The sequence below is a fragment of the Haliaeetus albicilla genome, chromosome 22 (assembly GCF_947461875.1).
Source record: "Haliaeetus albicilla chromosome 22, bHalAlb1.1, whole genome shotgun sequence".
Taxonomy (NCBI): domain Eukaryota; kingdom Metazoa; phylum Chordata; class Aves; order Accipitriformes; family Accipitridae; genus Haliaeetus; species Haliaeetus albicilla.
In genome coordinates, this window is record NC_091504.1 from 12,579,442 (window position 1) to 12,595,019 (window position 15,578).

The window sequence follows — 15,578 nt, forward strand, 5'->3', positions numbered from 1 at the left end:
GGCATGTGCATTCTCCTCTGTCTCTAATGGTAATCATCTTCAATGCCGACTATGGAGAGAGCAGACTGAAGACGTCTATTAAAGCATTATAATGGTCACATTTATTGTAAAGGAAGCAGCGTGTGATATTCCAACAAACTCGATAGTGTTAAGTTCGCCACAAGTCTTATGGTTAATAAAAAGCAAACAAAAACCCAAAACCCCACTACAGGCTGGTCATTACCGTACACTATAGTGTAATACAGGTACAGCTAAGGTAAAACAAGTCATCACAGCAGTTACTAACCTCTATACACCTGTGGTCTCTCCCAGTCAGACCTCGGAACAGATCATCTCCTGTGACAAGAGTCTTAAGACATTTCATGACAGCAAGCGCCTGTTGTTAAGACTACAAATAGGCAACTGAAGTTATACTGTTTCACACAACTAACAGAAGAGTATCATGTCATCTTTTTTACTTTTTTTATTTGCAAAGTCAATAAAAATCCACTGTTAGGAACATAAAAGAGAAAAATGCTTCATTTGAAAAAAAGGTGGAAGGCAAACAGGAACAGAATTAATGTAGTCGCACTACAACTACATGAAATCTTGCAGGCAGAGAAGAGTCAGGGCAAGGGTGACCATACCACATCCTACCAAGCAAGTTTTCCAGGGAAGCAGCTGGAGAATCTACTCCACCGCGACAGCTGAGCCTGTTAAATAACTCGCACAGTATTTTATAGACTGTCATCTGAATAGCATATAACTTGCTTTTCAGAAGTACAGTTATTCTGCCTGCCCAGTGAAATACCATGGCAGACATTCAACTATATGCAATCAAGAAGGTAATCTTCAGCTTTGTCTAAATCCAGGCACAGTCAGAGGCTATGAAGTATCCACTACTCTACAGCTTTCTACCACTTACCTTGAAGCAAATTTTTTAAATTTTGGTTTGGTTTTGTTTGTTTTTTAATACTGGCCTCTAAAATCTGTTGCTAATCAACCATCAAGGCACCTAAGTAAATTCACAAACAATCCGGGCTTTAAAACCACAATATTCCACACATACGCAGATATGCCATTTGCAAATGATGGACCTGAAGGGCACCCAGCCGTGGCCATCGGAGCGTAACCACCAGATGGAGATTTTCCACCCTGCAGCAGCTGCTCTGTTCATGAACTTCCTTCCACAAGGAAAACAAATCGCAGCAATGAACACCCCTCTCTCTCTCAAGCCAAGGCATTCAGGCACTGTTATCAGCAATAAGTGTACTCCAACCCTTACAGAAGAGCAGCTCAAGGGAACGCAGTGCTCGCACAGCTCCAGGGCCTCGGAGTTGTGTCCCCACTACAGCCATCTGCGCTAGAAGAGCTCTCCTTCAAACCTCTCCCCGATTCCCCTGGGCATTTCACACAATCAGCTCACAAGATAAAAGAAAAACCAAACCTCCCCTCCTCCACCAAGCACACAAACTAGGTCTCTTTAAAATATATTTTTTGTAAACACATTACGCTAGATTTTTTTCATTAGCATTTGAATTGCCTTTTTTTTTTTTTTCAGGCCAGCTATGAAAATGGTAATTTTGGCCTGCGTCTGATTTATTGACAATGCAGTATTTCCTCCCACACAATACGTAGAATATTCTTAGGACAGGTCCCCTGCAGCCAGTTGTTGAGCGGTGACCATGCAGGCAGCAGCCACGCTCCCTCTGGGACGCCTCAGGAGCTGACGACGTGCCCCGACCAGGTCTCGTGCTTGGTTCCAGGAGCTAGATGGGTAATCACCACCTCCACCGCCTGAAGCTTCTCGTTCTTCGGAGGGATGGTGCACATCTTGTAGGTGACCTCGTCGCCTGCCACGGGAACATACTCGCCTTCGATACTGTGGAGACGACACTTCGGTTAATCATAAATCACATAAACACTCTTACTCTTTTGCAGCTTATTTAAATTTTTATCATAATGATTATCTTAGATGCTCAAGATACTTAAGGTTTTTTAATAGACCCCATCATCCACCAAAGCCTGAGGTTGATTTTCATTGTCTTGCAGCAAAATCGTATGAAAACACTATAAACACCATGACCCCCCTAGAAAAACAAACAAACAAACAAACAAACAAAACAAACAAAAAAATCCACACTCTAATATAACTTAAAAAAATAATCAGGTGAGCCCGGCCCTGGACAACATTGCTGTGAACCATGCAACAACCTCTTACTTGGTTGCAGCACTAGAGGGCAGGGCTGACACTGTTTGGTACCACGTTTGGGGATTTGGTTTTTTAAACTATAGGAAGTTGATCTTTTTTTTTTTTTTTTTTTTTTCCTCCTTCTCTCACTTAAGCTTTTGAAGTTTGGTTGTTTTCTTTCTTATTTTTTAAAGAAGGACTGTACTACTGCAGTCATTGATTTTACCTTTAGGTTACTCCACCATAACATAGTTTGTCTGTGGTATTAAAAAAAAAAAAAAAAAAGCCCAAGTAAGACACGGTGTCAAATATTTCAAAATTACTTGCTGTGAAAAAAGAGAGTTCTGTGACCCTAATGTGTTATGCCACAGAAACTCTCCTCCAGCATCCAGCACTTAGGAAGATTTCCAAGAGTCACTCGCTCCTACCTAGCCTCTACCAGCATGCCGACGTGGGATGCTGGAGGACCCGCACTGTGCATTTGTTGCTGCATGCGAGTCCTTATCTGGAAAGAGTGGGAAACAGCAAAAGGACTGTCACCTTCTGTTCAGAACGATGTACTGATGAACGAAAGAACTACAGAGGGTAACAGCTTTTCTCACCTCTACCACTGTGTTCAAGATCAGAGCTTTTTAATTAAAATACCAGCATGTGCCAATGAAGACAGGCAGAGTTGCCTTCCAACCTGCATTACCGTGATTCTCTGACAGTAGAAAGGATGCTACTTCACCCTTCTTTAAACATACTTACACAATCCCATGCTCAGGTTCCCCTTCTCTGACAACCTAGGCTCTAGATTTCTTGTTGTTTGAGGGGGGTTTTCAGTGCTTCTCAGGAGCATTTGTATTTGTGAGCAGATAAACACTAATTATAAATTCTACTGGATGCCTAATTGGTATGACTTGCTTGTGTACTCATATTATACTGGGGGTAAGATTTGGGTTCAAGAGAAAAAAAAAAAGAAAAAAGATAAAAGTCTTCTAGGTCAGAAATTCTGCACACACCATTGGGTTTGTTATTTACCTTTGCTGAGAGCATACTGGGAGAGCATACTCACACCACCCAGGAATTCTACCCCACAAATGTTTCTGTTAATTGCAGGGATCTAAGATTTCAGCAGCGCCCTTCGTATCCATTCTCGTCTTATGGCCCATTATTGTTACAGCTTTTCTATTGCAGGAAAGACCAGCGGGACTGATAGGAGGTAAATACACTGGCCATTACTGCCAGTTGTAACTTCATGCCAGATTTTGCTTCTCCCCACAGTTCTGCAAAACTTCTTCAGCTTCATCTCCTGCACTGCCTCTGCCCCACCCTTCCCCTTGCAAGGACTGCTCCGCTTCCTTCGGACTTGAGCATCGCGACTGCTGCTCAGGGAGCGGCTGTGTCAGGCTGCGGCTGAGCAGAAGCAGCCTGTGCTCAGGGGTGAGACAGGGTAAGCAGGCATGTACAAGGGAAGCTAAAACTGACCCATAAATTATAACTTCTCCCACGGGAAATTTGGAAGAAAAGTCATTGTTTGCTAACTGATTGTATCAACATCATATTGAAAATGCTCCTTTATCTAAATATGGATCTAAAACCTGCTATGAGGAGTTAAAGGCATTCCCAAGGCCTGTGGCTTGAAACACATGTCTTTCAGACTTTATTCCCCTACTCCAGAACTGCCTGTGACTGCAGTAATCAAACCCAAGAGGGCATGTCGTAAGCTGAACTCTTCAGAGCAGTGCCTGGGAAAATGGCAGTAAATTGAAGACAGAAAAAATATTTACAGAAAAGTAAAGACAAAGCCTCCTTCATCAGACCTGACTGCCCTTTCCTCCCCACGCAGGCCGATCCGACTGACCTTTATTTAATTCCAAAGTCTCCAGGCCAACCTGTCAGCCCAGCCCTGTATCACACCGGACAGACTATGCTCAAGCTCCCACATCTAGACTCTTGCTGTGGCTGTCCTCTTCAGTAATTGCCTTCATTTATACTCCACTTCCCCCGTTTCTAACAGGTTTAAGATTTCTTCAGGTCTGAAGGGGTTGCATACCCAATATGTACTGTCCTTTCAGGAGCAGAGTTAGTTTACCTTTTTTACTGCCAAAGGAATTTGTCACCAAATTCTCTGCAGTTTACTCTGACTTCGAAACAGAGCATTTCAAGCAAGGATGAGAAGATGCTACTTGTACTGTCTCAGAGCCTGACAAGCAGACATGAAGCCCCAAGAAGAGACACAGGAGAGGGTCAAACCATGGGTGAAAACAGGAATGCCCTGTAAAAAAGTTACATAATCTTTCCCACTTGAGTCTCTTCAATGATCCCTTGTTGCCAAAAAAACTGTTGCTATTGAGCTAAAACCACATTGCTGTAAGCAGTAACTCACAACACAACCCATGTAGGATGTCAGTCCCACCTGAGCAAGGTAGCATTTTTCAGTGGAAGGCAATACAGCACAGACCTTTAATCCATGCAAAGGAACACGGGACTAGCAAAACACAGTGAGCAGAAACACTTCCCAGCTCAGACATAATGAACGTAGACAGTATGAGCCGAAGCATAAAGTCTACACTGACTCAAGTACAGCTGAGCCACTGGAACAAGTCATAATGAAACATGTTTCTTCATGTGGCCTCAAGCACCAGGACCAGCTGCGGACAGTGTTTCAGGGAGCACAGGCAGAGCAGTTACATCAGGCTGGAACTAAAGCAGCATCTCCTCTTGATATTACAGCCGCCCATTCCACAGCCCCCGGTACTGCCTTTGATTCCTGCATAGAAGATGAACACGCACAGCAAGCGGGGAGCTCAGGGTCACCACTTTGCAGGCATCCAATGAAACAGATACCCTGCCCAGGAAGGGATCTCATGTTTGGCTGAAAGCTTTTTTAATGAACAGGAACCTTACATGTTCTTTAAAAGCTGCTGTAAAACAGGATGAGATGCAGTTAGCAAAATAAACATTTGAAATATGCAAGAGGTATCAGTAGGTATGGTTAATGTAGAAGGAAAGTGGATTCACACAGTCTCCTGAAGAACCAAAGATGTGCCAATACACAAAGGCAGAGTTTTAAGCTCCTGAAAAACAGAGATAAATTAGATGTCACTTGAATCTTCAAGTGTGGAAGAAGTACAGCTTGAGTGCTAAAAAAGATGGGTGTTTTTCTGGGTGAGTTTGGTTTAAAATTGAAATATGAATATATACCAGGATAGGTTCCGGTAAGAAAGAGGTTGTAGGTGTACTGGTAACCAAAGTGGTCCTGTTTTTCCAAATAATTAAGAACAAGTGAATCAGTACACACACAGAAACTGTATGCCTAACGTATGACAGGCTGCAGTCAGGGACAGGAGAAGCAAAGGGACGAGCCCAGACTGGAGGACACACTCTCAGCTACCACTGAAAGCCACTGCATCCCTCAGCACTTGTTAGATGACCATTTGGGGTACCATCTACAGCCCCTGGTCTGCACAGGGTCAAAAAAACCCAACAAACCAAAAAAACCACCACCAAATCAAACCATTTGCTGACCCAGATTTCTTACACTCAAATCATGAGGTTAATTACTCCTGTTCCTTCTACTAAACAGATTACATTAACCTCAAAATCTGCACAGCCCTAAGCATTACGCAGAAAAGTACACTCTTCTCCACTAGAAAGCACTTCTTCCAGTTCCAAGCATTATGCTGAGAGCAACAGATCCTTTTGGTTTCTTTCCTTACCCAAACTGACACTACAAAAGACTGAAGCTTGTGATAAAGCCTCATTCAATCCCAACATGGCTTCTTCTCATCCCCTAGTTTGTCTTCTTTCTTTCCTTGCTTGTTGAGGTGACCTTACCTCATCAAGACCAGGCCTGTCCTTTGCACAGCTGTGTAAAAAGGTTGTGGCCACACAAACAGCTCGAATTTCATTTTCTGCTTTTGGCCTTTAAACTTTTCTCCCACAGATCAGATACTCTTTTCTTTCCTGCAGCTTTCCGATTACCAGTTATTCTTGGTGCCTACTGAATACAGGACTATTAACTCATTGCCCCCCATGCACAGGAAAAGCAAGAGGACAATGGTCTCGGTTTGCAGCCTGAATAAACCTGTTTGTGAACAGTGTTCCCAGCACAGTGTTTGCCCACCAAATGCTGCTTCTGGGATAGATGCGTACTAACTCCAGCATTGTTATCGCTAGGTGATGCTTAGAAGCAGGAATAAACAACATCCAGATTGTACAGTACTTCTGGTGGTGTCAAGAAAGAACAATATAATGGCACTTGAAAGATGATGAGATGGTACGGCACTGGAGGCAGAGCCCTACACAAAGCGCCAGGAAGGTCCTCCATTAGGAAGCAATTGCCTTAAGCGCTGGGAGGGAAATGAACTGGAAAAGATCAGAGAAAGTAAACAGAGAACTTGGAACAGATTTAGCCTATAACAGCCACTCTATATACAATATAAGTTACCTGGATAATTTGGTAGAGGAAGTTAAACAGGGACTTTTTTAATGTTATACACTGATTAAATATTTTTAGATCTGTATTTTTTTACTTTTACCCTAACTATATGTTAAATGTTGATCTAGAGGAAAATGGAGATTTTCACTACTATTTAAGAGATTGGTATGCATGTTCTGTTCAAAATAATGGAAATCTATGTATCCAGGAACTTTAAGACGCTTCAACAAATTAAGCTAAAAATAGGAAATGCTTTCCTGATGTTAGTGTCAGAGTGAGACACAACAGAGTGAGTTTTAGATTATCCAGCAACTCCCATTTCCCAGCTCAGCACCAGTCTGGTACAGTGGAGCATTTTATCCTGCTCTATTTTTAGGGAACTGGGAGGTTATTAGGAAATTACCTAAATAAGGAACATTCTAGTTCTTCCTTCTCACAGCTGCTATTCATATTCCAGGGCTCTATTAAAACCTCTTGGGACAAAGACTAAGTTACATGGAAACATTTTTGAACAAGAGTTTTCAGAGCCTTGCTGGTCAACAAGGCTACCACCGATCACACCACGTATCTGCTTCCCACGGATCAATGAGCTGTATTATCTTGTGGCCTTCTTAAAGCTTATTTAGCACCTCAACACACCTCCTAGGAAACCCATATTTTTATTAAACAGCAGGACACGACAGAGTAATGAACTATTATGAATTACTAATCCTGAACGCCCTCCCATGCAGTCCCAGGGTAAGCTGACAGCTCCAGAATGCATCAGCAAAGCCAGCAATGACCTTATCAAGCTGGCTGGCAGGCAAAGCAGAAGCAGGGCTGCCTCTTGCCCACCAGTCACGCTCGTAGCTGGGACAGAGAAGTGTCAAAGAGGTCCAAACACTGAAGAACCCCAGCTGTTAATATCCAAGGTCTCTGCTACAGGACTGGCCCGGTCTCTGTGCCACTGCAGAGAGATCGTCCCAGGAGCTGCCTTGTCTAGGACAGAAGTTGTGCTTCCCTCCCGGTACAGCAGATGCATCATTTTCTTGCCCAGTTCTCTACTGAGATTTCTAGTCGTGGTTACTGAATCCACGTACAGGGTTAGTTATGGCTCTATATCCACTTTCAGCAGCTAGTTCAACACTGGGCAGCACACCATGCACTATGAGGAAGAAACTGGTGATCACAAGAGGCAGAGCTTTCCAAGGATACCTACACAGACTCAGTCAGAGGTACAGAAGATGCCCGTTCCTGCAAGCATCCAACTTGGATCCTGTCACAATAATACCTGCTGTTTGCATCTGGAAACCAAAGCCCAGGGCAGTTATGTTCTGTGCTCACTAACCACAAAGAACCTCCACCCTTGGGTGGCCACAGTCGTCTTCAATGCCCACTGCCTGGCTTGCAGGTAGAGTATAAGTCTTGGCTTTGACCTATTACAGTTTATATCATTTAGATGGAGATTCTTGGAAGGTTTTGCTACAATCATGACCGCAGCAAGCTGGCTGTCCTGCATGCACCACTGCAACGTGAGTTTTCTGAGCCAACTGGGGGGGTGTGGGGAACCATTAGGAAAAGGCTATCCATATTCTATTCATTTCCAAACCCCTCTCAAGTAAGATCTGGTATTCTGCTGCCTCTCCTCCCCACCCCAGACAATCTACTTATTTCAGACATTTCAACAGATGCAGCAAGGCACCAGAAAGGCAGCACATCAGGAAGGAAGTGTGCAGTCCAAAGCAGATAAGTCATCAAGCACTTCAAGTATTTTGAAGGAAATCAGAAAGCTCAGATTTGGCTTCCCAGCAGCCCCAGAGCAGTCGGTTGCAGCCAGAAGAAACTGTTTCACTGCTAGTTCACAGAAGAGGCAGAGAGTCCAGAAAGGTTCATTCTCTCAGCTCAGATTCAGCTATCAGTTTGTTTATAATTATCAGTTAATTTCCAACCCATATTGTTACACTCCACCAGAAGAACAGCATCACAGAAGAGCCAGAAGAAGAGATGTGGCATTAATGCTTTTCATTAAACATAGTGATCTGGCAGAAAATCTGAGGAAAGAAAGGAGCATGAAAAGATGATCTCTCCATGGACATGAAAAGCTCAAAGCCAGCTCCTCAATGCAGCAGGACAGCAGCAGGGATGCAGCTGGATTCCTCCAGCATAGCCAGAAATGGAGCTGCAACAGCAGAATGGGACTGTATCTCCACCTGGGAGCCCACTGAGAGACAACTTCTGTTCTGTTCAGTACTCCTCAGTTACAGGCACTATAAGCATAATCTCCTGAGATCACAACACAACGCACAAGCAAAGCACAGCAACCTCCAGAGACCCGAGGGTGCTGCGTGTCAACGTCCCAGGGGAAGTATAGCATCAATTCTCCAAAGCCATCATTAAGCATGGGGTCAGGAATCCAGCCTGAAGGACAGCCTGAAGGCCTCTCTGCAATGCAGCATTTTCCCCTTCAGAGCCAAGTACTAGCAAACTGCAGAAAACCCACAAGCACTGCACGTTTTTTCTGTTCCATTAAATCAGCTGCTTTTGCAAAATAAAATCTTTAAAAAAACCCCAAGAGTGTGGTCATTCATTCGTCACTGCTGTCTGGTAAACTACCTCCTTGTCTTGTCCTTGCAGGTACACAGGCTTCAGGCCAAGTCTCAATCAAATGCAAAAGCCCAGAGGGTAAACCAGTACCCATCACGAACCCACTCCCAAACACACTGGGAAAGCAGAAGAGTGGGATTGTTATGCAGTGCTCTAAAGCACATCATTTGATCTGCCGCTACAGGCGCCCACACCCCACCTCCCCCCACCCCTCAGGACCCCCCTTTGGAAGGGGAGCTGCTACGAACCTGTCTGTACAGGCAGCCACCTCCAGCACAAGGCAGGGGACCTCAAGAGCCGGCACTGCAGGGATTCCCCGTCTGCTCTCCGGAAACATGCCACGTGTATAGGAAGAGTGGCAAGAGAGCGAAACTGAAGCCACCAGAGCCATTACACTTCAGTAACAACCAAACCGGCTCGTATTTGAGAGAGCGGACTTATTCCCGCTACGAAACAACAGCAGAGGAGGTAAGATATCGAGAAGGATACAGTTCTCGGCACTGATGCTACAGTAACACCATCAGTTTGCTGACAGTGGATCATGATACAGGCTGGTGGAAATGAAAGCATTAACAGTACACGTCACACTTAAAAACGTAATTAAGGGCTTTTTAAAAATTTCACTCCAGGCAAATGAATTTGCCTTTGCTTCCAGCTTTCCAGAGCCATTATCTGGAATTACCATCTCAGCAACTCCTCCATCCCCATGCTTGCCAGCTAGGGTTTTACACTCACTACTAGCGAGCACAGTTTGTTTTCCGTTCTGGAGAAGGGCGAAGTATTAAACTGAGAAAAACAAAATCTCACCACGTTCAACAAGCCGTAACATTTTCCTAGTACAATTGTTTACACCAACTTGAGAAGCATTTCCAGTAAACACAAGGAAGCAGGACTCGCTGTGCAAGGAACGCAGAAAGCAGCAGTGAGCTTATGGCCGGCGCCTTCGGCTGGGCGGCAGGGGTGCGACTGCTTTCTCGCTGCCAGGCCATGCGTCCACGGGCAGGAACAGCTCCTCCAGCCTGTGTGCATGAGCTGGCTTTAATCTGTCCACCTCGAGCACCGACGGTGTTGCAGTTGTGGTACAGGGTTCAGCCACAGATGCTTTGCCCGCGGACTGACACAAGGTGCCATGAGCGCTGCCGGGAAGCTGCTCCCACCTGCGGCGACTGTCACCAGAGCTGCCACCGAGCCTCTACCCGCCGCTCAAAAGGAAACGCTACCACCCACCAGCGTCAGCATTTCCAGAGAACTACAGGCTGCCCCGGTTAATCGTACAGTTTTGCACATTTGTACCTAGTCAGTTAAAAAGGAGAATCGGCTCCATGCAACTGTTATCCAAACCATATCTTCTCTGCAGTCTTCAGAGCCGCTCGTTAAAACAAAGCCATACAGACAAAAAACACCTTTAAAATCTGCGTTTCAAACTGGCATTTCTTTACTGTATACCCACCCACACCTGCCAAGTCCAACCTCACAGTAACACAGCTTTGCTGCAAGTTCCGCTCATAAAACATGTCCACATGCCCACATTCACCTTAAACTCTCACACAAATGCTGAAATTTAAAATTTTGCTGATGCCAAGTGAAGAAGCTTTTGAATGCCATGTATATTTGACCTTATTTTTAGGCTAATGCTCACTTATGAAAATGGAAACGCCATGCTAAGTGTTATTATCTTACAAAAATAAATGGAAAGCTATGGGAAACAGACATTCCATTTTATGGAAGACGTTTTCATTGAAGTGTAACCTTACAGCTCCCCAAAGCTTAGGGAAGAAAAAAATTTAATTCCTCAAATTAAAATTTTATGTTTAAAATCATATTAATCTGCAAGATAGGCAGCTGGTCCCAATGTTCAAAACCTTCACTAATCATCACAGCTTAGTCATGAACACAGAGGAACAGTCAATCTTGCTGAATCCAAGCTGGCGTACCATTTTATCCACATTCCTGAAATCCTAGCTTTCAGGCAGAACTTATTCAGGAGAAACAATCCTCTTTCATTTCACAAGTAGATGCCTATACCGCTCTGAGACAGTAAACAGATTGATGTGTCTTTGACATTCAGGTTTAACTGAGTAAAATAGGTAGAAAAGAATACATAATAAACATAAGCAGTATCTCAAAACTCACACTATGCAAACCAGAGTCATTGGAGTCCCCTGAGCCACAGTGATGGTTACAGAATGCTGCTGCAATAAGCAATTCCCATTAATGAAGAGCAATATTTCTAAGTCACTGTGAAATAAACTGAAAGGCATTATTAATTTGTCTTTCCAGTGCTGCCTTGCATCAGAATCAAGACAGTGATACCATCACCCTCTAGCACTAAAATGTGTTTCCAACAATTCAAATACACTCAGAGTAATTAAAGAACACAATGTGCTGAAAACTTCAGTACTTCAATAATAGCACTTTTTACTAACAGGTTGAGGCAGAAACATCAGCTATTTTTGAATTTAAGTTCTGAGACAGTACCTACATAAGAAACATGTAAAAGAGTGGCCCAGTCCTGGTTCAATACAAAAAAACCCCTGTTGGCTTCAAAGGAGCAGAACTGAGCCTAGAAAGGTTGATAAAGCACATCCTTCAGTCCTACAAAATTCGTATGAACTAACCTTGCTGAAATATTTCTGAAAGAGCAAGGAAAACAGTCTTTGAACACATAAATGATAGGCTTAAAGAGGAAAGGCATCATTTACCTGCTGTGGAGATAGAAGGAGGAATGAAGGGCCATACTGAGCAAGGGAGATGTCAGTTAAATATCAGAAACAATTAAGAGCCAGGTCTGTTAATTGGAAGAGATCGCCCAGGGAGGCAGTGGATCCCCAGTACTCGAATTGTTAAGAGTGCATTGGGTAAAGCATTTGCCAGAAAGGCACAGGTGCCTTCCAGCAGCGGACAGGGTAGAGGAGGTCCCCTCCAATCTTCTCGCCTACAGTAAAAACTGAAGAGAGCTGCCATACGGAGAAAGACTGCAGCGTACTGCAGCACGGCATACGGAGACAGTTCCCCACCTGTGTGAGCATTAGACTGAAATGAAGTAACTGAAAATGAAGAGAAGCAGCCTGGTCCAGCAGGTAGGGCACTAAGTTGAGACCTGGGAAGCTGGAGCTCAGGCCGAAGGTTGTACCTGAGCGGGCCACAGCCCGTCACCCCCTGCCCGTGCAGTGGATCTCCCCCTTCCATCCTTTATCTGCTCCAGCTTTCCTGTGCAGGGTGGTCTGAGGGCACGGCTGGGTGAGGGCGAAAGCAGGCAGAGAACCAGACACGTATCAGCAAAATAGACATGCTGAAAATACCTCAAGAAGTGCGGTTGCCCATGAACTTTTACAAACTTGGTGACTCATTCAATAGTGTTCTTAGGATAGATTGAGTGCATGGAAGAAAGAGGAGGGTGGCACACCACATTCAGGGCACAATTACTCAAATACAGTTTATTGATGGCTCACAGTCAAAGCATTTTGAAAGCATATGGGATCAATACACCAACTAGCACAGCCCATGAGAGGGGACTCCTGTGAGAGGGGGCCTCTTGCACAGACCACCAAAATCACAGCAGACAAAAAAATGTTTTTCATAATGTCATAAAAGATTTTAGTATAAGAGACATATGGGAGTCTTAAACAGCCAAACAGAAAAAAAAATCACTGGAGTTTCTAAGAAATATAGCTGACTGGAAGGGGATTGAGGGTAGGCGCAGTTAGTGCACCCAGAAGCAAGTACTGAGGTTTGGGCCCAGTCAGAAAGATGTGCTGGGCCATAGGATAGGAACTGGGGAACACCTGAAAGTTTAGTTCACATTTTGTACAGACAAAGGGCAGACCCAATCAAAGAGTTATCTCTAGGGTTTTGAAAGGGTTAATTTCACATAACTGAAGAAAATTTTGCTGAACTAATTGGAAGAGAAAATGTAGAGGAAAAAAACAGGACTGAAAATAGACAGTTCTTTAAAAAGAATTCATTAGCAGGCTGAGAATTCATGTTTCTGTGAGAGGGCTGTTTTAACTAAACCCTTGCTGATCAGTACCTGTATAGGTCAGACTAGATGTTCACAGTAAAATTTTTAAATTGTGATATAAGAAATGTTATTTTTAAGTTATTCAGGAAACAAGGAGAAATTGTGCATTTCTATCAGATGACAGAAAAAGAAGATATTAAATAACATTTCCTTGGGTTGAACACGTAAGTCAGACCACTCAGCCCATTTGCACCCACGAGTCCTAAAAAGCTTCAGCTTGCCAACACACATCCAGCAGTAACATTTCAGAAAACTGGAAGAAGGCCAATGTGTTCCTTCTCCAAGGACACGTGCTACACACACAAGCAGGAAAGATAGTTGGGGCAATGTGAATAACTTTGGTAAGGCTTTTGTTGATTTATCACTGGATAACCACTCCAAACAACAAATAAGGATTATACAGCTTCAGTACTGTAAACAGTATGTAGACTAAAAACTGGTGATAGATCTAAAAGAGGTTATTAGAGAATAAACATTGAGCAATCTTAAAACACACGCTCAGAGACCAGTTTCAGCCCCAATGCTGGTCAACATCTCAATCTAGAACCAAATAAAAAACTGTCTATTAAACCTTGCAGGTTAGCCAAGCAATAAATAACAAAGACAGTGCAGTCATGGAGCACGATCTGGACCCCTTGGCAGGCAGGGCCTATTCAAGTAAGGTATGCTGCAGCGCAACTAAATATGAAGTCGTGCATCTAGGAACAAGGAATGGAAACAGATGCCAGACTGTATCTGGGACTGCACCAAACTGACGCTGCAAAGGATGCCGAGGTCAGAGCAGATAAGCAACTCAGCAAAAGACTAGGGATGAGTGGGCTAATGAGATTATGGCATGTACAGAAACAGAAACAGGGCAGGAGTCTGGAGGAGATTTTATCTCCATATACTGAAAGTATGTGTGCACTCTGTTGTTTTAAAATGATACTTAAATTGTACAGCACGCTTAGAAAAGAGAGTGGAAAAACTGTTTTAGACTGGAGAAAATGCTCAGTGAGGGACTTGAAAAGCTTCATCTGTTTAGTTTATCAAAAGGTAGATTCAGAAGCGATGGTTCTCAGTGTGTTCAAGGCAAAAAAGTGGAGGTACTAATGAGCCCTTTAATAGAGAACGCTTTAGCTATATACTGCTTGAAACTGAAGCTAGATAAATTCAAGGAAGTATAAATTTTCTTAACAGTACAGGTAATTAACCTTTAGTTTAATAATGGTACAAGCAGTGCAAAGTAAAAGTAGTGAATTTTCAGTGTTACAAATCTTTAAAACTGGATACTGCACAGATGATTTGCTTCAGGTAAATGCAAGTTTCTGGGTCTGGGTGAAACTGCAGAGCTTACTCTAAGAGATTTGACAGGATCATCTTCTAGTTTTTAACTCAACAGCATAATCTATCGCTGCCAGTAACATCGGCATAACTCCTCTTTGCTAAGGTAAGGGTGACAGATTATAAGCTATTCTTGTATCTGAAGTGTCAAAAGCATTCAGTAATTAAGGCAAACCAAAGCTCCAGCCTTCCTCGGCCACCCAGACAACTTACTCAGAGATGTGTACGAAGATGTCGGGCCCTCCATCTGCAGGGGTAATGAAACCATGGCCTTTGGAGCGACAGAAGCATTTACAGACGCCTTTGTAGATGGGACCCTCCGATGCTCTCACGGTTCTGCAAAAGAAAGCACAAAAAGAGCAGTTCATTGCTGAGCATGGATGTGACAGCTTCCAGGTGTGTCAGCCAGAGCATACCAAGCAAATGGGCACAATGGTCCAAATACTCACTCCCAGTGAGTATACTCCTCTGTAGCAACTGCTTAATACTCAGTTTCATACACTGCACGTTTTGCCTGTAGCCTTTTTAAGGGAGATAAAGATGATGAAGATGTTTGCTAGCATTATAATCTATCAGTTGCCATCTTGAATCCATCTGCCGTATCACCCTGCCAAATTTTCTTTTAGACGCTATACTAAATGTAAGGATCTTACACCTTTCATGAGTTCAGGAGTACCAGTGTGCACCTAGGTGTTGTATGTGCTTTCATAAATTTAACAGTAAGTGTGTGCATGTATCATCAAGAGAATGCAATGCATAGACATGTATAAATGTGTACACATGTATGTATATACATATACACACACCCCTTCTGCATGCACATCTATCATTATCCTGCCAGACTAGGATCCAGTGAAGTCAATATTTCACCTCCAAGTGACTCCAGCAGGCTATGAAGCCTAACTGAGGTGCGTAACACCAAGACTCGAGACTGATCTCCTCCTCCACTGTCATGGGACCTGTATTTTAAAACAAGACAGATTTTAAGACAAACCTTTAGGGTGACTTACTGCCATCAAGAAAAACAACTTGCATGAACTATGCCATCCTGAAAA

At 43.5% G+C, this 15,578-nt stretch overlaps 1 protein-coding gene across 4 annotated transcripts in view; it reads right to left on the bottom strand.

Moving 5' to 3' along the window:
* Positions 1–78: 78 nt before the first annotated feature.
* The window catches only part of CARHSP1 (calcium regulated heat stable protein 1), a 40,027-nt gene continuing 24,527 nt past the window's right edge, over positions 79–15,578 (bottom strand). For all 4 annotated transcript variants that reach the window (XM_069809916.1, XM_069809913.1, XM_069809915.1 and 1 more), the window contains exons 4-5: positions 14,737–14,859; positions 79–1,861 (exon numbers count right to left, since the gene is read on the bottom strand). In XM_069809916.1, the coding sequence (XP_069666017.1) occupies positions 1,699–1,861; positions 14,737–14,859 (286 nt within the window). In that variant the 3' untranslated portion in view covers positions 79–1,698. The remainder of the gene's footprint in view (positions 1,862–14,736; positions 14,860–15,578) is intronic.